This window comes from Lepus europaeus, chromosome 11 (genome assembly GCF_033115175.1).
Source record: "Lepus europaeus isolate LE1 chromosome 11, mLepTim1.pri, whole genome shotgun sequence".
Classification (NCBI taxonomy): domain Eukaryota; kingdom Metazoa; phylum Chordata; class Mammalia; order Lagomorpha; family Leporidae; genus Lepus; species Lepus europaeus.
Window position 1 is genome coordinate 55,629,720 of NC_084837.1, and position 26,672 is coordinate 55,656,391.

A 26,672-nucleotide genomic window follows, 5' to 3' on the forward strand; every position below is an offset into this window, starting at 1 on the left:
AGTGCAGTGCGCCGGCCATAGCGGCCATTTGGGGGTGAACCAAGGGAAGGAAGACCTTTCTCTCTCTCTCTTTAACTCTGCCTGTCAAAAATAAAAAAAATTAAAAAAAAATAATAAAACCTAAAATGTTTTTTAACAGACTATGATTAAATTATGTTCTTTTTTTATTCTTAGTCCCTCTGTTGCTAGCATACATTCCTTAGTTCATTCTTCTCTATAATTTTACTAGATGTATTTCTTGACCAGATTGCTTTGGAATTCCAAATATGTAACATATTCAGTGCCCACCTCAGAACCCTCATCCCAACAATCCACTGAGCAGAGACCTGGGAAGCTTACTCACCTGTGGCATGCTCCCGCAGACCCACATCAAAGGCAAGTTTATCAGTCTGGGATCTTGATGTAGTCAAACATGTCAGATACTGTGAAGGAAGAGCAGAAGTCAGACTTCCACTGGGTCTTCATCACTACCAGTTGGCTTCCAGTTCATTTCAGCAATGAGCTACTGCTCCTTGGCAAGGTCACAGGTGCCGCGCTTTTGGAGACGACTTTTATAGCACGTTTAAACTCCAGACGTTCTTATCTGATGCCCCAGTGCTTTATTTATAGGTCCATATGTTTTAGAGATAAATGTGAAATACTAAAGATGCTTTAGTTCAGAGATGCCTGAGTAACTTTTAAATGGGGAGCAAAATAAATGGAACATAAATGACCAACAATGGAAAAGCTAGATAAATGTTATTTCACAGAAAAGTATGTTACTAAGAGTATTTATCACAATGCTTAATAACATGGAGCACTGTTTATGATACATTGAACTGAAAAGTAATATGCAAAAACACTTGCATAGTTACATGTAAATGCCTAGAAATCACACTGAGAGGATTTACACCAAAATAACAGAAGTTGTCTTTACATGAGGGTAGGGGCAGGAAGCCCTGGATGATCCCTTCACTTCTATTTATTTTCTAATTTTGAATTTTCTCACGGGATTTATAACTTTTATAATGCTTATTTTTCTGATTATAAAAATACATGTGCAAGTGAAACCTCAAAATGACTTTTAAATTAATTTAATGATGGCCACAGTGGCACATCCTCAAGTGGGAGGAAGGAATGCACTTGGGATGCGCTTTGTGCTTGTACTTCTAAAGCCTGTAAGACAGAGACAGAAAATCACTGCCTTCTACAGAATCCTACGTCACAGGCCTTATTCCCAGATCTGCTCTTAGGAGGAATTAGCCAGAGGGAGCTGATGGGACTCTCTAGGAGGGGTTAACTTCATGATGAATAACATAAGCCTTCACATTTCTACCAGGATGCTAGCTTGAGTTTTAGAAGCCAGGAGCAGTGTGCTATTTAAAGTTTTGTTTACCCAATTTAAGTAGAAAAAGAGAAGTGTTGGGTTTTATGAATCTTAGTGGAAGCGGCAGAATCAGAAAGATAAATGATCATCTCTCAAAACCAGAGGTCGACAGGGAATAAAGTACCCCCCTACCAACCCCAATTAAAATATCCCCATCTCCCACTCATACAAACTTCCATTTGGTCATTTTTGCTTTGTCTTTTGCCATGAATGACTACAACAGATGTGTATTCAAGCTGAAAAGGTCAACTTCTTACCAGTACTCAGAAAAAAAAAATGCTGCAATAAATAAATTATTTAAGAGGCAGCTGCTGATCCTGCTGCCAACTTGATACTTTAAGCTTTGAGAAGAACTTTGCTTCATGTTGCAGGTGTAAATGTGTGAAAATAAAGTCTTGAATTAATGCATCCATTTTCCACTAGGCTAGAGAAAGAAGACAAATCTCCCTTACACTGACAGCAAGTTTGGGGGACACACTCAGGCACAGAGAGTAAATGCTATGTAGAGTGGCACTTACTATACTTGAGGGAGATCATGATAGTCTTAATACTCCTTGCCAAAGATCTGCAGTATCAGTATTTTACAAGCTCTATTTATTTAGAACTCATGAGTTGGCTTCAAGTTACATTGTGTTATCATCATTGTGGTTAATTCTGTTTCTAGGAACCTGATTAGCAGTAGCCTGATCAGGTTTCTGTGGCTGTTATCTTTCTCCTGCCTCTGGATTAACAGAGTACCTTCTAATGCTTCCAGAATTGAAGGCAACACATATAAGTCCATTTCTTTAGCTAGGTAAAAGAGGAGAAATATCAGACAAACCCCATGTGATTAATTTTTCTCTTCTAAGCTGGTTATCCTTGTATATTAAAGAAATCAGCTACTCTATGGCCCATTGGATCATTCCTAAATTTGACAAATATTTATTGAGCATCTAATACGTCAAATGCTGTCGCTGGCATAGTCAGAGTTAGTGAAATTAAAAAATTACATGGCTCTTTTCCTCTTGGAGAGGAGAGTGTGTCAGACACTAGTCAAACACAAACATATAATTGAATCTGAGCTATTGATGAAGGAAACGCTAAAACAAAAATGCGATATAATTCATTCCTGGACTGGAGCTAACCTGGCATTGTTGGTTTCCTGTTTTCTTCCCCCTTCCTTCACCTTTGGCCTCCTCCTTAAACGGTGAAGCAGAAATGCAGATGTGCTTACCATTCCGCTGAAAGAGTGGCGCAGAAGAATGGCGTGGCCATAGAGCAGAGTCCTGTGGCCCCCTCCTTGTGCTGCCTGTGGGAACGAAGGTGGGGGGGAGGGAGAGTGTCAGCACACATCACATGAGGCTTCCCTGACAGCAAAGCGGCACAAGAATTCTGGGAAACAGACTACAAGGAAAAGACCCACGGCAAAGCTACCAAGGAATTCATTCTAGAAGCAAGTGACCGGCCGATGGGCAGGAGACTCAGGACCACAGCCATGCAACATCCTTGGGAGGGGGCATGGAGGACAAACCTCTCCTCAGATACGGCCCTGCCCAGGATCAGCAGAAACAGGGCTGCTCCACCAGAGAAGCATGTGAATGACATAGGTACTGCTTACCTTCCTTTGAAACTTCGCAGAAGCATTCAGAGTGAGAGAGAGAAACACACGTGATGTAACTACAGCCTAGCGGCGGGCAGATGAACTGTCACCCTCTGCACCCTTTCAGACATTGTAGCTTCTGCCCACTCACTTAACTGGGTCCTTTTTACACAGATCTCACCAATGAGAGATGGCACTAAGACTTGGGACTTTAAAATGCTAACTAGAAACAGACCCTTCAGCTGAGAGATCTCCTGGGTGTCTTCTCTGCCTCCCAGGCACCTCCACTCTGTTTGCTCAGTGGCTGCCCAAAGAGTGGGCAAAGGAGGCATGAAAGGGAGCCACTTGTGTCTGCTCCTTACTTCTCCCCTTAATTGGTTTCACACATCACTGTGCTGAACTGAGTATCTCAGACATGGGACAAAACTGTAATCTGTTCTAGTTATAGGTGAGTAGGTAGCTTGGAAAACCAAAATCTACAGAAAGTTTTAGAATTTTCTGTCATGAATGTTTTTATCCTCTTACCTAAGTCTTTCCTCCTGGTGCTAACCTGTCCTGGGATAGTCCAAGTTCTTTGCTCATACACCCATTTGGGGAACAAATATTTGAGCATAGGCCCTCCCTTCTACAAATGTGCACAAAACGATGACACACAGACTGAGACAGGAATTGATTACTGAGAGAAATTCTAATACTTTCCTTCTATGCTTCAAAGGCATCTTTTATGGAGCCCACTTTAGGCAGAGCTCTAGACTGGCAGCCAAAAGGCTGTCTGAGATTTTGCTCCTGTCCCACGTCCACCCTCCAATCACAGCAAAGAGCAATGCAGAGGAAGGGAAATCAGGTGATATTTTCAGTAATTTTATTTCAACTCTATTTGGATTAACAGAATCATTCTATCAAAGAGATGGGTTCTCATGTCACACAACAAGCCTAAAGGAAAAAGACAAATGTTGTAATTAAATATAAATATAAACATGACTGTGCTTTTTCCCCTCTCACAGCTATGGATATATGTAACTGTTCTCTAGACTAATAATGTGTCAGAATTATAGTGCTCTTCATAATGTTTCCAATTTTCTTGAAATCATTTGCACTAATGTTGATTTCTATGTTTATAAATGTGTCAACAGCTCATGTTAAAATTAGACATACTAAATAATTTTCACATCTTTTCAGAATAACTGAAATTGTCCTGATACACTTCTGTTATTACAAGTTAAAGGATGACTCCTGATGGCTTATATTCCTGAATCAGTCCTACGTGTCAAGTTAAATGACTGAATTGTGTTGCCTGTAGTTAACCATGGATCACATCTTCCTCCAACAGAAGTCAAGATTCAACAGCTGCTGAGAGGTGGGCATTGCAATAGAGCAGGTTAAGCTGTTCCTTAGGTTGCCTGCATCCCATATCAGAGTGCCTGGTTCAAGTCCTGGCTACTCTGGGCTGTGAACCAGCATTCCAGCGAATGAGCCTGGGAGGTAGCATATGATGGCCAACGTGCTTAGGTTCATGCCACCCACATGGAAGACCTGGATGATTTCTGGCTTCAGACTATCCTAATCCCAATTATTCTGAGTATTTGGGGAGTGGACTAGCAGATGGAAGAGCCCTCATTCCCTTCTGACTGTTTTACTCTTAAATCTTAAAAAAAATTAGTTGCTGACCTCAAATGCAGTACTGAAGAACTTGTGCTCCTCTCCTTCTCTGGCACCACTGAGACCTCATGTCCCTTATTGATGGTGCAACCACAAAATCAGAGGACTTAAGTGCCGCACTTGGATTGTATATGAAGTCCCTGAGCAGAACCCTGGCATCCTCTCTGTGGGCATTCACACCCCAGATTCTCCCTTCTCGAAGGCAGTGGTTCTCAAAAATGGCTGTACATCACAATCACCTGAACTCCAGGCCCACACTGCTTCATGAGGCCTGAAAATGTGTAATTCTATCGAGTCCCAGGTGTCACTGATGCTGCTGGTCCAGAGACCACACTTTAGAAACCAGTGACTGAAGAGAATAATCCCCTTCAATGCTAGAATGGCACAGAGCTTTTCCTGCAGAGCCTCTGACCACTGTCATCATGGTGCTGACTATCTTTGGGTGCCACAGCACTTGTTAGGTGCTTTACAAACCATTGGAGCTCATCTTCAACTTCTTAAGGTAGAGTGATTGCCCTCATCGTGCATGTGAGGGATATGATGTTCAAATAGGGTATCTTGCCTTATTTTTTTAAAAGATTTATTTTCTTTATTTGAAAGAGTTACAGAGAGAGGGACAGAGAGAGAGCAAAAACAGAGTTCAATCTTCCATCTGCTGCTTCACTCCCCAAATGGCTGCGACAGCCAGAGCTGTGCCATGCTGAAGCCAGGAGCTTCTTCCTGGGCTTCCCAAGTGGATTTCTGGGGCCCAGGTACTTGTCATTCCCTTGCCTTTTCCCAGGCCATTAGGAGGGAGCCTGATTGGAAGTGGAGCAGCCATGACACAAACCAGTGCCCATAGGGAATGCTGGCATCACAGGGGATGGATTTACCCTTTAAACAATGCTGGCCCTGCCTTATGTTTCACAGCTAATGTGGTGATGGTAGCATTTGAAACTGGGGTTAACACTACAACCTGAGCTTATTTGCTTCTAAGTTTTATAGCATCCTCATTTACCTAACATATGCAAAACGAGTGTACAACGCACAGGTAAGAATCTGATAGGAGATACTTCCTTAGCTTCTTCATAGAGATTAACTGATATAGCTTGGACTTAATGACCTCCAATCACATGACAGCAGGCTAAGTGTTATACAGGAATCACCTCATTTTATCGTCTTCATTAGCACTTCAGAATGACTATATTAATCATCCCCTTTTTAGAGCCATGCAAACTGGGGCTTAGAGAGATTAATTACCTTGCTAAAAACCATATAGGTTCAAATGTAAAGTCAAGATTTAACAAAGACAAAGACACTTAACCATATGCTACACTATCTCGATTTCTGTGTTTTGGTAGGTAAGATAAGTCTAGTGTATCATAAAAATCAAGGTACAAATCAAAACAGTATATCCACTAAAAGAAGTGAAGATAAAGAGTATTGAAAAGCACTCAGGTCAAAGAGGGTATTCTAAGAAATAATTAAAAGGGTAGACCAGAATATTCTGGTAGGACTGCTGACAAGGATGAAGGTAGTTCAGAGAGTTTGTGAAGGGGTGGGTATTCAGCCTGGCCGTTAAGTTAAGGTGCTGTGTCTCACACCAGAGCACCCAAGTTTGACACCCAGCTCTGGCTCCTTATTCTAGCTTCCTGCTAATGTAGACCTGGGGAGACAGTGCTGATGGCTCAAGTGATTGGGTTTCCACCACCTAGATGGGAGACCTGGATTGGGTTTCTGTGCCCTGCCTCAGTCATTGTGGGCATTTGGGGCATGGGCCAAAATGAGAAAGCTTTCTGTCAATCTGTTTGTCTTTTTGTCTCTCCAAAATTAATTTTGAAGTTTGGGGAATATGTTTAAAAGATGTTTATTTTGGTACAAAAACTATTTGAAATCCATTTATGGTTTTTTCGTAACACACATTCTTCATGAACTTTTTGAAGACTGCCCATATGCTTCAATTTCAAATTATCTTTGGCATCAAAACAAACCTGAATTTTAATTTCATTTTCTATAGACACTTAAAGTACTCATATTGGTGCTAAGAAAATTGGAGAACTTGAAGTGCATGTGGGAACCTGCAAACCATTCACCGTAGTGTTGGAGTCAGTGAAAGGAACGGTTGGAAACAAGCTAGGATGTAGGTACCAGGCAGTCTGAACACGCAGGGCTAAGACTGTTGGGCTCAGAGGGTTGTCTTTATTCCATGGCTGACAGGACACTGGAGTAGGCTTTTGAAAGAAGAGTGTCACTGTTAAAGCTCTACCTTAGAAAGGGAACCCAAACGGAAGGGTCAAGCCATAGGGGCAGAAGAGATCTTTCATTCTGTTTCCATGACTGCATGAGGAGGGGTGAGTTGACCCATAGTCCTGGAGTCATTCTTACTCCTCTCTTCCTCTCAAACCCCACAGTCAATCCAAAGCATCTTCTCGTGACACCTTCAAAACACAGTCTGTATCCAACTGCTCAGCACCCTGCTGCTGCCAGCCTAGTGCACTCTGTGGCCTGGACGATCATAACTGTGCTCCCAGCTCTGCCCCTTCCTCCTCTGACAGCCCAAGCTGACACGGCAGTCATTGCCCTTCTTTTAAAACTGGAGGTCATTGCACTATTTTCCTGCTCAAAACCAACAATGGCTTCCTGTAACACTTAGTACAAAGTCCTCACTCCAGGTCCTGCATCAGGAGTTGGTAATTTTTCTCCATAAAAGGCCAGACAGCAAATAGTGTAGGCTTTTCAGGCCAACTATGATCTCTGTCATATAATCCTCTATTTTAAACAACTTCAACATTTAAAAATCATTCTTACATAGAAGGCTGTAGGCATGGTTTAGGCTATAGGCTGGGTTTGGCCTGTAAGCTGTAGCTTGCCAATCTCTACAGTATAGGGCCCAATTCCTCAAACTCTGACTTCACCCACCAACAGCACTTTCTCTTACTCCCTCTGGTCTAGAATGAGTCTTCCTCTGTTTTTCAGACACGTGTATTACCACCACAGGGCCTTTACACAAGTGTGTCCCTCTGGTTGGAGAGCTCTTCTTTCCACATCCTTATGACTAATTTCCACTATTCATTCAGTTCTCTTATCATTAGAGAAGTCTTTGCCAATCACCCATTCTGTAAGAATGCTCCTACTCTACGACATTTTTTGGTTTTACTGCTTTTCACTGTATTTAACCGATATGAAATCATGTTATTTTTAAAGACACATTTACCTTTCCTACCCCAGGAACACAAGTCCCACGAACACAGGGTCTTCGTTGTATCCATTGACATATCACTGTCATTTTTATCAGTGCATAGAACATAGGTGGTACACACGAACTAATTCTTGAATGAACAAATAACTGGAGGAGGTGTTCCTTTTGTCTCCATCTAACAGATGGGAAAGAGGAGTTATAGAGGATTTAAGACACTTTCCCATGGTTGGCTTATAAGCAGTGAGGCTGGGGTTGAATTTGGGTCTTACTACAAATTCTATTAACTCTTTTCTCTGATATTAATTCTGGAGCAGCATTTCGGGAAGGATATGTGATACACAGAGAACTGTGTGGACTTCCTCATGAGGAGGTCTAGACCTGAATACCAAGACTTCCTAAGGATGAAATCCTGTCCCTGCCATGAGTGACCTCGGCTGTCACCACTGACAGAGGAGACTATTTGGGACTCTCAGGATGTGGGAAGGCCAGGGAGAAGGTGGTGAAAGGCTCTGATGTCATGTCCAGAGGGAAAATGCTTCCCTAGATCACTAGTTCAATAATATCACTTATAATTTCAACACGGACTTCTGTAACAGACACTTCTTTTGGTGGTTCCTAGATGACACTAACTACCAGTAGGATAAACCAGATTCAGCAAATGGGGGGGGGGCAACTCTGCTTCTCTCCAGCCACCCACAAATGCTTTAAGAATTTAGGGTTTCAGATCATAAGGATGGCTTAGAGATCTAAGTTGCACTTCGAGAATCCAAGGGTCTAAGTAATATTCCCAGGCTCCAGGCTGAAAGTAATAGAAGGGACAAGCTTCAGTGGCCATGTTCCTGGGAGGACTTGCAGGGTATACTGCCATAGGCTGCACATGAATGTGTGTGCTACAGTTCTCTCTTCCTTCCACATGTCACATCTATTCCATTCTTTAGGATATCCAAGAAAGAGGTCTTTCTATCTAGAGGGCCACACAAAAACATTTCCTGAACATGCTGGGGCCCCCTGGCATGATCCAGGAGGTTTGCACTTCTTTTGATACAAGTGATGATGAAATAATAATGCTGCTTTATAAAGTAAAAACAATAATACCTTATTAGGTATTATTTTTGCTATTGCAAAAACAAACAAAATTAAGTAACCTGATGTATTCAATTAGGAAACATGATGAGTATACTCATGATAGCTACAAAGTACTAAGTGTTTAGGAACGTGTGGAGGTGAATGGAACACTTAAAAGCAAAAATCAAAAAAACTTTACTGTATAAAATAAAACTTGATTTGATGAAATGGAAATATGTACCCAGCTATAGAAAGAGAATAGGCATGTGTGTAAATGCTTGCTTTCCTAAATTTAACTTCCAAATTTAACATGATTTTCATTGAAATACCAACGGAATATTTAGAAACTCAACAAAATTGCTAATAATGATTAATCTGAAAATATAAACAATAAGAAATTTTTATGCTGAAAAGGAACCAAGTTTTAAGAAATGTTATGAGCAAAATTATTTAGTTGACTCTGGGAGTGATTCAAAGGAATAATATAGCACAATATAGGCAGTCCATACACAGACCTGACTCTATAAAGATGTGACATACGATTATGCATATTTTTCAGTACAGCAGGAGACAGGTCTTGAAGCATACACCTCTGTGATATGAACAGCATTCTGTAAGATCCACAGAAAACATAAATGGATGGGTTCTGGGTGAATAATATGAAGGCACTTCAAAAGTTCATGGCAAATGGAACAGATGTTTATTTTAGTAGAAAACATCTTGAAATTGTATATGTTAAGGGTCTTCATAAATTTCATGGAAATTGTACTTTATAAAAAATCTATGGATGGATTTAAAAAATTCTTTACCATTAACTTTTTGAAGGATGCTTTTAGAGTTACATATTTTAAAGTTAAGTTCTAGAACTAATATGGAATAGAACACATAGTCTACATCCTTTAGAGACCCTCTATTTATCCATCCTTTGAAGTAATAGATGTACTTGTAAAATAGGCTAATGCTCCACCTGCGGCACCGGCACAGCGGGTTCTAGTCCAGGTTGGGGGGCCGGTTCTGTCTCGGTTGCTCCTCCTCCAGTCCAGCTCTCTGCTGTGGCCTGGGAGTGCAGTGGAGGATGGCCCAAGTGCTTGGGCCCTGCACCCCATGGGAGACCAGGAGAAGCACCTGGCTCCTGGCTTCGGATCAGCATGGTGCGCTGGCCGCAGTGCACTGGCCACAGCGGCCATTGCGGGGTGAACCAACAGAGAAGGAAGACCTTTCTCTCTGTCTCTCTCTCACTGTCCACTCTGCCTGTCAAATAAATAAATAAATAAAACAGATACAATTGTACCCAAATCACTGAACTTCAGAAAACGGTGCTATGGTTGTAGTATGGGTTGTTCCTATCAAAACTCACAGTTGAGTCTGGGTTCCAAATGCAACAGTGTTGAGAGGTAGTAAGTGGGTCATCACAGGGGCCCCACCCTTAACAAAGGAATTAATGTGGAGCAGGTTAATTATAAAGTAAGTTTTGCCTCTTCCCCTAGTTCTCTTGGTTTCTCTCTCACACATGGCCTGCTTGCCCTTTCACATTTCTAACACAGATGGAGCAGCATGTGGCCCTCAATAGAAACCAAGAAGATGCTGGTGCTATATCAGCCTCCTGAACTGTGAGCCCAAATAAACAGCTTTTCTTTATAAATAACCTAGCTTTTCTTTATAAATAACCAGTCTTGCTACAGCAACAGAAACTAGGTAAGACGAATGGAAATGCTGACATTTAGTAGAAAGGGTTAAACAGCTCACTGAAATTTATGAAAAGAATAAGCCTCAAACAAAGAATTTATGCAAAGGATATGAATAAATAATTCATATCAGAATAAAGTTAATACATTTGGAAAATATTTCATCTCTTCAAGTAAAAAGAGGAATGACAATTAAAGCAATCTTGAGGTATCATTTGACATCTATGAAATTTGCAAAAATGGGGGAAAACTTAATGTTGTCAGTGTTGCAATTGAGCTGATGTGATCTTGTGCAAGGTGGCATTGAGTACAACTCTTTTGCAAAGCAATATGGCAATATATAAAGAAGAACCATAAAGAAGTCCATAACCTTTGCTGTAGTAATTCTACTACTGGGCATAATTCAAGAGAAGCAGAAAAGTATGCACAAAGTTGTGATAAGAGCATTATAATCGGTGCAACAAAACACACAGCCTGGAAAGAACCTGAATATCCAATAGCAAATATTGTCTAGTAAATCATGGAGCTTCTTCAGGATGTTCTGTTCCATAGCTATTAAGGAAGGCAATTACAGAGACTATGTGGAAGCAGAAATATGTTGATGATATGCTACTGTGAAAAAAGTAGAATACAAAATGCTTAGGACTACTTTATATGTACAAATGACAAGGAAACCTATAAAAATGAAATAGTCACTTATTTGGTTGCAGAGCCACTGGACTTTTTCCTTTTCCGAGTTTTTCTTTTACACCATTACCACATCATCATTTTAATAAAGGCATACATATCAAGGGGACAACAACATGCTGCTTGTGTTTAAAAGAATTGAATACTACTGCAGTGTTTCTGTTCAATCTAGTCGCTTGGCAGGCGTTTGGAGTAGCAGTTATAATGCTGGGTGGGATACCAACAGCAGAGTGGGTTCAAGTCTCAGCTCTGCTTCCAATTACAGGTTCATGTTCATGTGTGCCCTGAGAGACCATGTGGGAGACCTGGATTGAGTTCATGGCTCTGGCTTTGGCTTGGTCCAGCCCTTGCTGTTGTGGGCATTGGATGTGGGGGTGGCGGGGTGGGTAAACCAGTAGATAAGAAAGTGTTCATTCTTTTTGTGTCCCTCCCTGTTTATCTGGAAGAAAAACAAAACCACTTAAGTTTCTTTGGAGTGCAACTGACTTGTCAGGGTTCTTGATAAATTACCCGTATGAAGGATGGATGGGGACAGTGATCTAGCAGGCTTGTTTTCAGATACTGATTCCAGACTCAAGCCCTGCAGTGGTGTTACCTGCAAGCTTCAGAGAAGCTGGCTTCATTCAGGACCTCTCAGCGCCTCCTTATGGGTCCTTCAGGTTCAGCATCCCTCAGCTCAGGCTCAGCTACAGACTGCACCAGGAAAGATCTCTTGCCACAGTAGTTCACCGTGACTGCCATTTGTGCACATTCCACTCATATCTGGGGGTTTGGTTCTACAGGAATTACTCTCTGATTCTCTATGTGGCCTCCCTCAGCCTTCAAATCTCAAGTCTACCCTTCCCTTATCCAGCAAGCCAGACCATCACCACTCCCTGGCCAAACACTCAAGGCCCCACTCTCAAATGATCCACTTTTCTCAGAGGGCTGGCAGCTGGGATAGACGAGACTGTTCTGTGTCAAACACCAAAGGAAATGATTGATAGAGAGAAGAGACATCTGACAGAAAAGAGAATTGCAAATCACCTATCTGACAAAGGATTAATATCCCAAATATATCAGCAACTTAAACAAAAAACACCTAATCCAATTAAGAAGTGGCAAAGGACTTCAACAGGTATTTCTCAAAAGCAGAAATACAACTGGCCAACCAATAACATAAAAAATACTCAATAGAACATCAAGGGAAATGCAAATTCAAACCACAGTGAGATATCACCTCACCGCTGTCAGAATGACTAAAATCCAAAACACCTAGAGTGAGGAATGCTGGCGAGGATGTGGACAAAGGGGAATACTTAGACACTGTTGTTGGGAATGTCAATTAGTGCATCACCTGTGGAAAATAGTGTGGAGAGTTCTTAAAAAACTAGAAATAGACTTGCCAAAAGCTCGAGCAATCCCACTACTGGGTATATACCCAATGTACATATAATCTATCATGTTTATAGCAGCACTGTTCACAATAGCGAAAATTTGGACTCAACCAAGGTGTCCATCATCAGGTGAAGAAAATATGGTGTATATACACAATGGAATATTATTCAGCTATAAATTAAAATGAAATTCTACCATTTGAAACAAAATGGACACAACTGGGGGGCATGGATGTTAAGCCAGACCCAGAAAAACAAATATTAGGTGTTTCCCTTATCTGTGGAACTAAAATTAAAGAAAAAAGAAATGTATGCTGCAAATATAGTTTTATAAAACTTTGTTTTATACCTTCGTCAAACCAATGGTTTGACAAATATTGTACTCCTGGGGCTGGCGCTGTGGTGTAGCGGATAAAACTGACAGCACCAGCATCCTATGTGGGTGCCACTTTGAGCCCCTGCTGCTCTACTTCTGATCCATCCCTGCTAATGTTCCTGGGAAGGCAGCAGAAGATGGCCCAACTTGGCCCTTGTTCCCACGTGGGAGATCCAGAAGAAGTTCCTGGTTTCAGACTGGCCCAGGCCCAGCCACTATGACCATCTGGTGAGTGAAAGCAGATGGAAAATATGTCTCTAACTCTGCCTTTCATATAAATAAATCTTTTAAAAAATGTTATACTATAGTTTTAATGATCTGTGATTACTTTAAAATTTACTGTATATGGTGAAATGGTCATTTTTCCATCCAATTACTGTTTATAGCCTTTGTCTATATTCCCACTAGTCTTTTTGCTTTTCACTTGTTAAACTTCTTATTCAGTGAAGTAGTAACCATTTTTACTGTAATGTAAATTTTAAAATGCTATTTATGAAATTTTAAAAAAAGAGAAAGGGAGAAGGAAGGAAGGTGGGAGGGAGAGAGGGGAAGGGAGAAAGGGAAGAAGGAAGGGAGTATCATGTTAGACTTGTATTTACAAATCGCACTGAATCTGTTAAAAACTGATTAAAATTAAAAAACTAAAAAACCTACAACATTGAAGGATTTGATGACATATTTTGCAAACGGGTCTTGATTGTAAGCTTCTAGTAACAGGGACTTTCCTTTCTAATGACAGTTAAACAAGTCTTCATTTAACTATTAATTTATCTTTGAAAAGCTTTATTAAAGGTTTGTTATTTATTTGAAAGGCAGAATTACAGTGAGGAGGAGGGAGAGGCAGAAAGTGAGCAAGCAAGCAATATTCCTTCTGTGATTCACTCCCTAAATTGCCCCAATGGCAGGCTGAAGCCAGGAGCTTCATCCTGGTCTCCCACATGGGTGCAGGGAAGCATGCACTTGAGCCATCCTCCACTGCTTTCCCAGGCACATTAGCAGGGAGCTGGATCAGAAGTAGAGCAGCCAGGACACCAAACAGTGCCTATATGTGATGCCGGCATCATGGGCAGCAGCTTAACCTGTTAAGCCACAATGCTAGCCTGTAAAGAAGGATCTTGTACACACTGGAATTTAGAGAAGTGTAGTCCATGTGGGAGGGGTGCATGGCTGATGAGTATGACTTGCAACTAGAGTTGAAGGCAGTGATTATGGCACCAGGGATTCAGTAGGTAGACAACAGCCATCCCAGTGTCCAGAAGATGGGAAATCCTGAGGAGACCAACACTCACCTCATTTCTCCAGCTTTGGGGGGGGCGGTCACTATACTTAAGTCCTCAGTAAGGTGATTGCCAAATCCCTGTTTTCCTGGGCTGAACCAGGATGCTGTTTAACTCCTGCTGTCTCTCCATGCTGATATAAAAACATGGCACCCACATAAGGTATTATTCTTTAAATTTGACACCTTGACTTTTTCTTCCCATAATAAGGTGGTTAGTATGAATCTAAAGCCACAAGTCAGAGGTGCCTGAGCTACAGAAAGCTTTGTGATAGGACTCGGAAGAGCTTTCTCAGAAATCCCTCAGGTAAGTGTGGGGCAGCTCAGCCTCAAGACGAGTGCACTTGAGGACAGAAGGCTGTCATACCCTTGGCACTCTTCACAGGCCTCTCTGAGATATTGCTGGAAGCTGAAATCATAAAAGAGGATTTTAAGGAAGTTCAGAAAAGAGGAGAAAGATGTTGCATCAGACAGATCCACTTCCCCAAAGTCAGTGATCATGCAGTCTTACTTGGTAAACTAGCAGTTAACTTACTGAAAAGACAGACCCAAATGTAAGCAGCTTCGAGGCACAATAAGAAATCCCTTACCCCACTGAAGGAGAAAGTGGCTGCAAAGGACCTGTGACAGCCATGGCTCTGTCTGCCACCGTGATCTTGTAGCAAGGGTGGTGGTGTGACCACACCTCCAGAGAGCACTTTCCACACCCTCACTGCTGTCTTCTCCCTAAAAGGGGACTCTAAAAGCAATGCACAGAAGGGTTGTCCTCCTTTTCTTTATTTTTCAAGTATGTATATTTTGCCACAAAGTGGGGAACACACAAATCCAACTCAATCATTCCCCACCACCCACCTCTGAATGTCAAATTCACAATTCCCTCACTTTATCATGTATTGAATGCAGCCACCTCTCTCTTTTCAAAGTGTCCAGACTTACTTTTCCTGGACAAGAAGGCTGTGCGACCTCTTTTTCATTTATATTATTAACTTCACAGTCATATGGAAGTATTTCAGGACAAAGGGATGAAAGGCCGAAGCCTAATTTGAGAAACCGTAAATTCCAGGTCATGAGCATCATTTGCAGCAAGGACCTGCACAGCAGTAAAGCAATCTCTTCCAGGATAACACCTACCTGGCTTCTGGTTTGCACAAATTGAACCTGTGTGGTAAGTAAAATCCGAGGTGGTTCAGACAAGTTGGGGACTATCAGGATCCATTATGGAAACCCAGACATGATTCTGTCTTGTGGGTACTTACACAGCATAAATGAAGAGCCCTTGGATGTGTACAGGCTTAAACCATGAATGCACATCTGAAGACAACCAAGGAATCTCCTGCACTCCAAATTTATAAAAATAAATTTCTGACTATGAAAACCTAAGTAGTCTTGTACAACAATTTTCTTGCCCTTCCATTCCAAACCCACAACTGAGGAACAAACTGACTGCTTGAGGTTCCCACTGGGCCTGGAATTTTATGAACACTGCTGATGAAACAGAAGGATGAGAATTCCTGTCAAGAGGAGTAAACGTAGCAGCAGAGTTGGGCGTGGGGTCAGCCAGTGGACGTCTGTGCCTTTCTTTGAACATAGATACCACTGGGAAACCATAGAGCCCCAACTTCAGTTCTAACCCATATTTCTTCTATGCTTCTTTCTAAAAGAGCAGATCGAGAGGAGATGTTTGTCAGGGTATTAATGACATTTAGATTGATGACAAGTATGGTTTGGAAAGAGGTGAGGCATTTTTCCCCTCTGAGTCCCCCATCCCCTTTCTCTTAGGTTAATAGGCTGAATTCTACGAATCTTACCTTGCCAAGTTCATTCTTTACATAAAGAGATGCTGTGAGTCCAGTGTGTTCTCCAGGTGCTGTTCTGGAAAACAAACTCATGCTCCTCGTTATGCACTGGGCCTCTCACACAACGGCAGGGCCAGTGGCCACATGAGGCCAGACCAAGAAGCCTGCTCTAGCACTTCCCTTCACTCACGTAATGTATGAGTATTTCCTACAGAAAGTCTAACATGTGAAAGGTCAGGCTACCTTGACATGAGAAATTGAACACTTTTTAACCTATACTTTCTCTATTTTTAAAAAAATCACTGCTTATATTGGGAATTTACAGATAATAAAATAGGAGTAAGGTTCTGTCATAGAATTCCAGTTGAGTCCTACTGTATACAAACCTCTCTCTTTCTACCTTTGTGGACTATAAGGTAGAAGTTCATCCTTATTACATTTTGCTATCTGATCCTACTCCCTCTTTTCTACATACCTTAAGTCTGTTGTTTCATTATCCTGAATTGTCTTCTTTCAGCCAACCTCTTTCTGTGGTTTTCAATGCTCAGTCCCTGTTGTACTTATCCCAGTAGGGATGATCCTGCTGGATGGAGACTGACTCATCTTGTTCTCTTTACATTCCCTGTAACAAGCCTGGAGCCAAGTTTGTATTCCCAAATGAAACAAACTGCTTAATATTTTTTTTTCTAAAGTACGGGACCTTGAATGGAGAAACTCTCGGGTGTTTTGTGTATGTGTAACCCATGGATGGACAGAACAGGTGCACCCAATACCTTGAGCCTGTTCATGGTCTAAATTGTTGTTCTGTGGGTAACTGCATCATTAAGTGTCTCTCTCACGCATTCATTCCACAGAAGTGACCCTCGACCCTCCTTCTCAGCTATGGTCCAGAATCACCAGTGGATAATGAAACGAGAAAAAAACACAAAATTCTGAGTCATTTTCCTAAGGTTTTCATTTGGTGGGTATGCATTAGGGCCCAGGCTGCCAGCTAAAATGATGTACTGCCAGGCTTGAAAGTCACCACCCTAGGACCTCCCCAGTCACACTGGACCCTCCATGCATGTAATTAACAAGAGGCTTATAGTCAAACTGCTTCTGTTCTCAGAAGCATGCTTCTGGACTCCTGATTGACTTTCCTTTTAATATTCCTCCAGAAGTCCACAGACGCGAGAACAAATAGGACAGCTTCCCTTGGTCTTTGATAGCTTTAGCACTAACGTTCAACCCCCTCTGCCTCTCTCAGCTCTGCTGCTACCTATGTGAAAGAGGAAAAGCCACCAATCCTTACTGCAAAATCCATGTGTGGTCAAGACTTTAGGCAACTCAAGCTTGACAGAGGAAGAGTTCCAGGCCCGCCGTGTTCAACCCTCATCTGTCCATCTCATCACATCAATGATCAACTGGACCCTTCTTGGCCTGTCCTCCTTCCCCCACATGCCTGTACTCTAGGAGACCTGGGAAGAGATGGAGTTAACACCAAAGAGCAGCAGGTCAGGGGCAGAGGGACTTTCGCTACTTCTCTTACTAGTGAACCACCTCTGAAACCAGTACCTCTCATCCTACATTCTCACTGTTTTCTGTGCCCTGCAGGTTCTCAGCCCTTGGGGGTGTACCTTAGCATTTCACATCCTCATTTACATCCTCCCACCTCTGTGTCTGCAGGATGATTAGCATCTTGTTTTGAATCATCTAACACTTGGGCAGTGCTATTCACATGGCTGCTTTCAAAATCCCACCTTCCAGAGTTCTGGCTTAGGTCCAAGTGTTCCTCCCACCAACCAGCTCTTCTATCAGATGGAAAAAATCAAAGTTTTTATAAAAAGTCTCCTCTGCTGATCTGTGAATAGAAGCTGGGGACCCAGATAAAACACAAACCATCTTGATCTATTTTTCTCCCCATTGTGCAGGAAGCAAATTTATCACAGAGACATGGAGAGGATAACCTACTGGGGCTGACAGCAAAACTTGACTTTCCCTGAGCTCAAGATACCATGGCGGGCTTTGTGGCAAGGGGAGAAGGCACAAAAAAAGCACTCCTGCAGAGTGAGCTCCTGTGAGAGGAGGAGAGGCCAGTTCAGAAACACTGAGTTCAAAATTTGGGGTTAAAAAAAAAACCACAAAAATAAATAAAACTAAATCTGAGTTGTGCTGACATTCACCTCCTTCAATGGATAGAGGGAACAAAAGCCAATCATTTCCCCCAGGGGTTGGTGGTGACCATTTTAATGTAATCTGATAACTCGGTACCAAAAAGAACATTGTGGCTTATTTCTGCCTTTTCCACAACATTGCTGACTGGGAATGATCTTCTGAAACCTGAAGGAGCAAACAGGTCATCCAAGAGAAATCATTTGTGAGAGTCTACAATAAGGGGAGAGCCAGAAGGTCACACTGGCTGGCTTGAGCCCACCACAGTCACTGGTATGACTGTCACTGGATGACTGTCCAGTTATGTACCTACAACTGTGTGTACAGCTTCAAGATGCCAAGAACCTGTTCCTAACACCCTAGATAACTATGTTATGAATCAGAGAGTGTAAAGGGCCCACAACAGACACTACATAAACACTTTTAAAGTAAGTGAACAGGGCCAGTGATATGGCTCAGCAGTTGGGCTGCTGGTTCAAACACCAGCATCCCATATCAGAGCCCTAGTTTGAGTTCTGGCTGTTCCATTTTCAATCCAGCTTTCTGCTAATGCACCTGGGAAGGCAATGGAAGATGGTCCAAGTACGTGGGCCCCTGCCCCTCACATGGGAGATCAGGAAAGAGTTATAGGCTCTTGGCTTTGAACTGGCCCAGATGTAGCTGTTGTGGCCATTTAGGGAGTAAACCAGTGGAAGGAAGATGTCTCTTCTGCTGTTCTTTCAAATAAATATATAAAATAAAACAATCATTAAAAATAAGTGAATGGATAAGTTAGTACAATTAAGTGGTGGAACATGAGACTGTTCCCTAAGATAAAAACAACAGGATAATAAGTTCTCGTACTTAAATAAGGTCGGATAAAGGAAGTTAGAAGTATGTTGGAGTTTTCACTGTGAACTTTAAATTCCTGCTTTTCAGAAAAATAAAGTCTCACTTTGTCACTGATGTTATTTATGTCTTCTTTTATCCTACTATTTTCTCCTCCAATCTTAGACCAATGGAGAAATCTCCAGTTTGGGCTGAGATTGGTCATGGCAGGGAAAATGAAATGTACTTCTCCAATACTAGAGTCTGGTCTGTAACATTATTCTCTGTGAAATGGAGAAAGCAATATCAAAGGGTTGTACAGTTTCATACCCTGTGACAAAAGTTAAGATAGGTTAGGGTACCCTATCTCTTAAAACATCAGTTCACACCTGCTCTCCTGGACCCAGCAGGGAGAATCTGAGCATCCATGAGTCTTTTGGAACCTGTTGGGTACCTTAAGAAAGTTGTGAATCTAAGATGATACTAAAAGAGGTATGGGGTGACACATTGTGTGAAACATCACTATATATGCACGCGTGAGTTTCCAACATTGTTTTACAGCAGTGACTCTTAGTTTAAATCATGTTGATTCTATGTTGGAGTAATTTTTCAACCACTAGATTATAAAATAAGCTCATAAACTAGAAAGACAATTTAGAAGACAAGATAACACTGGATAATATTTTTGGCTCTTGCCACTGATTTTGTTAACATGGTGACCCAGTAAGCTGGGGATCACAATTTTTCTTAAGCCAGCCTGAAAACTTGAGGAGCTTCATCTGGGACTGAAGGTTGTGTAAGGTGGCATGAGCTATACACTGGATGGTATGAAGCCATTTGGACCTAGCTTCAGGAAGGTTTGCAATACTGAAATGGAAAAATCTCTGACCCTGGAGCCCACTGGGATTTGTAAGGAATAAATCAAAATTGACCTAACACTCTTCTTTGAGGTACAGTGAATGTATTTAAAGCTTTTATAGCTTTGGAACCTTTTGGTTTGGAAGGATACAAATACACTTTTGAAATCCATGACAAATTCAAAAAAACTTCATGTAAATGCTTATTATTTAAAGAAGTACGCATCAATTTAAATTTTTACCCATTTTCTTCCAGGAATTTTGTGAAGTACCCTTGTATGTATGTTATAAAGCAGAATCTTCTGCTTTGTGCTAGAACTTGAGGATCAGTTAAAGCAGCCCTTACCGAATGAAACATGGAAGAATGTGGAATACAGAAATATCTTGACTATTTTGACATATTCAGTTAGATATAGCAATGGGACAACACTCTATTCAAGAAAGGATTGAAGCAACTGATTTTTAAACATTGTTTAGCACACGACATCAAAAATAATTGAGGCTTTTCTTCTTCTGTTAAAATTATATTTTAGTAGCCAAGGACCATAAGTGAAATAAAAAAGGTAGACACAAATAGATTTCTTTTACATAGGGGGGATAAGTTTGGAAATACTAGTCTTTCCAAATGTTGAGTGATGTCTCTTATGCACAAGAGAAAAACATGGAGGTTTGTTAGGAGTGTTAAAATGAAGTCAATATATTTAGAACAAAGTATATGTCAATGAGTCCATAATTATGGATAGACAAATGGAGGAAGACTGGCAGCACCCAGTAATGTTTTTACATTTCTACAAGCACAAAATTATGTAAAATAAGAAGTGGACCTGTTAGGACCAGGGATTTAGCATTGTGAACTCTGCATCCCTGGTTGCCCTGGCAACAGCTCAATCTAAGAAATCTAATGAAAAGCTTCAAATGAAGTACACAGTGTTAGAGGTGAAGCAACCCTAGCATATGTAGCTCTACTTTGGGAGAGTTCAGAAGGGATTTGTGCCAAGTGAACAGGCTGAGGTTATGAGAGGAGGAGCTAGAGTTCCATGCAGCAGGTTAACTTGAATCTGTAGTCTTAAGAGAGCCTGTGAGTTGTACAGACCTGTTTCTCCTGCTGACTTTGACTGAAATCAGCTAATAAGTCATGAATTTATTTATCACTGATGCTTTACTGTCCCTAAATGTCTGGGTATCTGTAAGGATCAATTAACTGGGAAACAGCACTCACTCACTCTCCTCGTAGCCCTGGCCTATTGTCTGGGGTCAGGGAACTGTGTATTCTGCTGCTTAGCCCACTTCCAGTCTCTGGGCATTGCTCACAGGGCCAGGCCTCCCTGGGTAGGATGTAGGACAAGACTAGGGAGTCAAGCCTGCCATGAAATGTACAACGCTGGGAAAAGCTTGAAGTTCTGCAAGGCTAGCATCTGGTTCAATATCCACTCTCCACTTTCTCTACTTTCTATGATGAAGAGGCATGCTATTGAGACCATTTCAAAGCTGAGAGAGAAAGAGAGAATATGAAGTTGAGGTATGATGTTACATTGGGTCACTATTTCCAAAATTTATACAAATTTAAAAGTTGGATCAGAGTTTGCAATCAGTCGCTTTATCAGGCTGGTGTGGGAAAATCCCTCTGGTGGCACAGCATAGGGTAAAGTTGGCAGGGTAGTGAAGTATGGGGAAAACAGTCTACAGACCACTGGGGCAGTGTCTTATTCCCTGGGCTGTGTTCTGAGCAGGAAATATAGAATGACACTTCGAGTTTTACAGAATCAGCACCATAGCTCTCTGCTTGACTAAAGATGCCTTGGTAATTGCAATTCAATTATCTCTGCCTACTGAAACAAATAAAATCTGGAGATTTTTGTAGTGTAGGAGTAATTCTAAACATTCTTAAAACTAAGTCATAACTTTAGGGAAAAAAAAAACACACAGCATATACATGGTATAAAAACATACACATTCAACTTTCCTTACCAACACCTCATCAAAGACATGAAAACAGGTATATTCAGAAAGGGTTCTACCAACACAATCTCCAGTTCCATTCCTACTTGAACGCAGGCCCAGGGGAAACAGCCAAGAGTGAACAACTTCTACAGCCCAAGGCTGTTCCTCAGAAGCAGCCTAGTGTGTTGGCTTCTTCATCCGGCAAGAGCACTCAGTGTGCTCTTTTGGAACAACACCCCAGGTCTCCTGCCTGCTGCTCCCCACTTTATCAAAGCTGAACAACAGAGAAATGGGATGAGGGGTCACCTCATCCCCAGCTGCAAGTCATCAGTGAGATGGCAGCAGGAGGGTCTTGTTAATGTGTTGATGCCAATGTATGCTTCTCTCAATAACAAAAACAAAAGAGGCACAACTGGTGACTACAATCTCAAAGTGCCTTTCCCCTTTCACCACAGAGGCACAACCTATAGTTAAGCACAAAGAAACGTGAAGAACCACAACCATTCCAAGTTTCACCAAGAAAGCAATGTGTGAAGCAATAGCCTTTGCTATTTGTGTTTGGCCAAAACTACTTAGAATATGGAATCTGTGAGCTGTACACAATGAGAGGTCTCACGAGTTTCACAAGAACCAGTCCAATTTCAGCATTTCAACAGGAACAAAACTGATAAATAAGGACATTAAGAAAAGGAATTGTCACCTGTACAAATCACTACAATTTCCAGCAAAAATCAACTTTATAACTATTAAAATATAAAAGCACTAAAAAGGACACAATCATAGTTTTTTTTTCTTCTTTTCTTTTTTTTAAAGGCAGATCTCTCCACTTATAAGGTTAACCTAATAGTTTTCCTCACTTTCGTGATGACTCGAGAGACATACTCATCCTGGGATAGATGTCTAGGGGCTGCATTTTGCAGATGGGCTAAGACCCAGAGAAAGCCTGTACGTTTTCTAGGTTGGCCAGCTCTACTTCAACCTGACTCTTCTCTCTCTCCCACCAGAGAAACAGCTCTGGACACAGAAACAAGACTCAGCCCCTCATCCACCTCCTACTTTGGTATCAGCCCAAGTATCAGCCACAGGAGGCGATGCCAGGTAGAAACAGACACGTTCTGCCTTCTGCTTTCCTCTTGCTTTTCAGGTGGCCATCCCAGCTCTGTGCAGGGCAGGGATCATTTTTCTCTCAGTGGATCTCTTAATGGATTCCTTGCTGTTATTCCTGCTTTCTTTCCTCAGATTCCGCTTCATCATTTCAGGCCCTGCATTCTCAAACTAGAGAGCAATTCTCACAGGGTTGGAGTTGTGGTTGCAATAAAGTGCCAGCTGGTGCCAGCGTTCTCTGGCACTAAGTTAAACTTTCTTTACCAGAAATACAGTTTGGTTGCTTTTATTAAACTTTCACAAAATGGAAGTTGGAGTTCTCTATTCACTCAATTCTCCCCATGAATATATAATTTAAACTTGTAGCTATTAAAATATATTACATGATCAAAGAAAAAGTCTAGTAAATAATCTGAGGGGTTTCTATTCTCTCAGTCTCTTGAATTCCAAATGTGCTTTATTTTCTTTTACTATAGCAACATCCCCAAATACTTTCATCTTATATTTATTTTTCATTTTCAAAATGTTTGATTAACTTGTAAAAATTTAACGTATCTATGGGGATGTAGTGTGATACTTTTAAAAAGGAAGCAGGGGCCGGTGCTGTGGCATAGTTGGTAAAGACCGCCACCTGCAGTGCCAGCATCCTACATGGGCATCCATTCTAGTGCTGGCTGCAGCACTTTCAATCCAGCTCTCTGCCATGGCCTGGGAAAGCACTGGAGGATGGCCCAAGTCCTTGAGCCCTGGCACCCTTGTGGGAGACCCAGAAGAAGCTCCTGGCTTTGGATCAGTGCAGCTGCCACCGATGAAGCCAACTGAGGATTGAACCAGTAGATATAAGACCTTTCTTTCTCCACCTCTCCTTCTCTGGGTAACTCCAACTTTCAGATAAATTAATAAAAAAAAAAAAAGGAAACAGATGTATTAAAACAAAAGATGTCCTCTAAATTCAAATATCTTACAGCTTAGAATTAAAGTTTCTAAAAATTAAGATGAAACTCATTTTTATAACCCATCTATGTTTCTGTTCTTCAAATAAACAGTTATTTTTCTTTAAAAAACATTTCAGCAAAATCGCTCATCAAAACCATCCCCTGAAAGAGACTGTCATTAATCTACATATTATGTGCTGGAGAAAGCTTAGGCATCCTAATCCCTGGCCAACACTCTAAGAAACTTTAATAAAGATATTTAAATTTTTTGCAATTAAAATATACAAAAAATATTTAGCCTAGCAATAGGGAAAAGCTCTGGCTTGCTAAGATGACTAAAGTTGTCCTGACACTGCTATTCTAACAGAGCATACTGATGTCCATAGAGAGAATGAAAACAACTCCAGAGTGTGTGCACCATCAGCAAAGCTAAATGCTATCACATTTGCAAAGTAACACCAGGATCGTTCTGGCATCCTGGTCTAAAACATGAGGTGCCAACTCCAGAATAAGCCAATTTCACCAAAGAAAAAGCAATTACACTAATGCCAAGTATGATATTCAGAGAGTAGGGGATCTAAGAGTCTGGAGCTTTAAAAATTCATTCTGTGGGTTCTTTCACTTGAAAATGCTTCAACTGGGACATGAAGAAATGTTAAAAGCTAGTTAACCTTCGTGGTTATTCTTCAGTGTTGAAATGAACATTTGCTCTTCCGCTGGTTCACTTTGAGGATATTGCATGAGGAAGGAAAACTGTTGGACTGGCTTTTTCCATTTTTGTTATGAATTCCAGCCTTATGGCAGAGCAGAGCTGGAGCTGCAGAGTGGCACTGGGAAAAGCCTCAAGCTTTGAGATAGACAAGGCTGCACACTCTATCCTCTTACTAGGCTGAAGCCAACAGCCACAGACCACCTATAGCATACTCAGAGGAAAAAACGTGAAACTTTGGAAGCAATTTCAATGCCTTGGTTGGGGGTTGTGGTGGAAATGAGTCCATGGGCAAGCCGTTCTAATTGCAGAGCAGTGGTTCAACAAGCTGACCGGCAACAACTCTGTAAGTGTGCAGCCACCTCTGACTGCACGAGACAGGAGTGTGTGGTGACGAAGTGGGTTTTGGTTTTAAATTGCAGAGACACAAAGAGTGGAATGTGTTCTGCACACTCACAAGTGAAAGGCACAGCTCAGTTACAGATGCAGCTAGAGTCACCTGTCCATCCATATACATCTACATGTGCATGGAAGGAGTGAATAACACCCATTCCGAGAGGTCACAGAGCCAGCAAAACCCTACACAAAACAGCAAATGGTATTTCAGTGTGCCCAGGTCTTGCTGAAGGCTTTCAATTTACTTGAGATTCCACTGCTGTTTACTAAAGAGCAGAAGTACAATGAGAATACAGGGTGTGGATTTCCTGCCACGTGAACATTTTTATCTTAGCTAGAAGTCTTCAGTGGCTAAAACTTTGTTTTATTTGCTTTTTCCAGCTCCGTGCTGATATCTTCAAGGAATTACAAGTAATGTTTTCTAGCCTAAATTCAGTTTTTGCAATACTTTTTCCAGAATTATAGTTATACTAAAAAACCCTCCCAAGGAAAATGGTTATTATCTAAATCAGCATACTTGGAATTTCTTTTTCTTGATAAAACTGCAATCAATCAATCACACTTTTTTTTTTAACCAAATAAGGTGCTTTCTTTTCATGAAGTTCTTATTTTGAACTGAAAACCATGTTATCAAAAGGGCAGTCCCATGAAGAAGTAACTTCACACACATCTTCATAAATACAAACTTATCAAGGAATGTTAAGACCTATTATGTCTAAATAAATCCTAAAATCATTGCACAACTTGAGAATGAATAGTATGAAAGCAAAAAGGAAAGGACAAAGAGGACAGAAATATATTTAATGGCAATTTGGCCTGTGACAAACCACAACATTAAAACCCCACACTGGAGGCTTCTAATTGACAAAGTATTTTATTTCCCAAAACAAGAGCTAGTTCTCTGAGTACAGAAATTCTATCAAAAGCAAAGAATAAATACCATATTTCTCCAAAAGAAAATAAATAGAAGAATCAGATCTCATTACAAAGTTAATATTATACAGTCAACATTTAGTGCTTTAGAGTTGTGGTCCTGGATGGACATTGGGAAATTCTCAGATCCACGCCAAAGCAGAAAGAAAATAAACACATATATTAATTATATTTAAATGTATGGGAGCTCAGGTCTCAAGCATAATGGCTAATACAAACAGGCTAACACCCAGTGATGTAGACAGCAAGACACAGTAGAGGATGGGATTTGAGGTGATGACACTTTTCCATGCTGACTGGGTCCATCACAACCACCACAGAACAGGGAAAGGACTTTGGCATCCAAGTGATGATGCTTTCATCTAGAGATGGTGAAATCAAAGCATACAGGCATTAAGACATTAGCCTGGCGTCAAATTCCCAATTGGTGGCGAAGTGAGGTCCAAACCTTAAACTTTTCGAAGTCTAGATTTGTCACCAAAACGGGCTGCCTCCCACGGTAAATCCCTAAAGTGAGCTTGAAATTCGAGGCAGAGTTTAAGGAGAAGGTTTTGACAAGCTTTTATCTAGGAGCAATACAGACTTACTATTCAGTGAACACAAAAATATTTTTGCAGCAGGTGAGGGTAACCAGACCCAGGCTAAAAAAAGGAAAGGGTAGCATCTAAGACCAGAATGTTATTTTTATCCTTTTCCAAAGAAACAACAGGGTCAGGTCAAGCAAGCTAAGAATTTAATGACAAAGTATCCTGCTGTTACCAACTGGATGGTAGACAAGGGGAATCTCCAAGGGTTG

At 41.2% G+C, this 26,672-nt stretch overlaps 1 protein-coding gene across 1 annotated transcript in view; it reads right to left on the reverse strand.

The window, feature by feature from the left end:
* Positions 1-26,672, reverse strand: part of RYR3 (ryanodine receptor 3) — a 580,573-nt gene that overhangs the window by 336,390 nt on the left and 217,511 nt on the right. Inside the window, exons 4-5 of the mRNA XM_062206624.1 lie at positions 2,580-2,654; positions 344-422 (exon numbers count right to left, since the gene is read on the reverse strand). Of these exons, the coding sequence (XP_062062608.1) occupies positions 344-422; positions 2,580-2,654 (154 nt within the window). The remainder of the gene's footprint in view (positions 1-343; positions 423-2,579; positions 2,655-26,672) is intronic.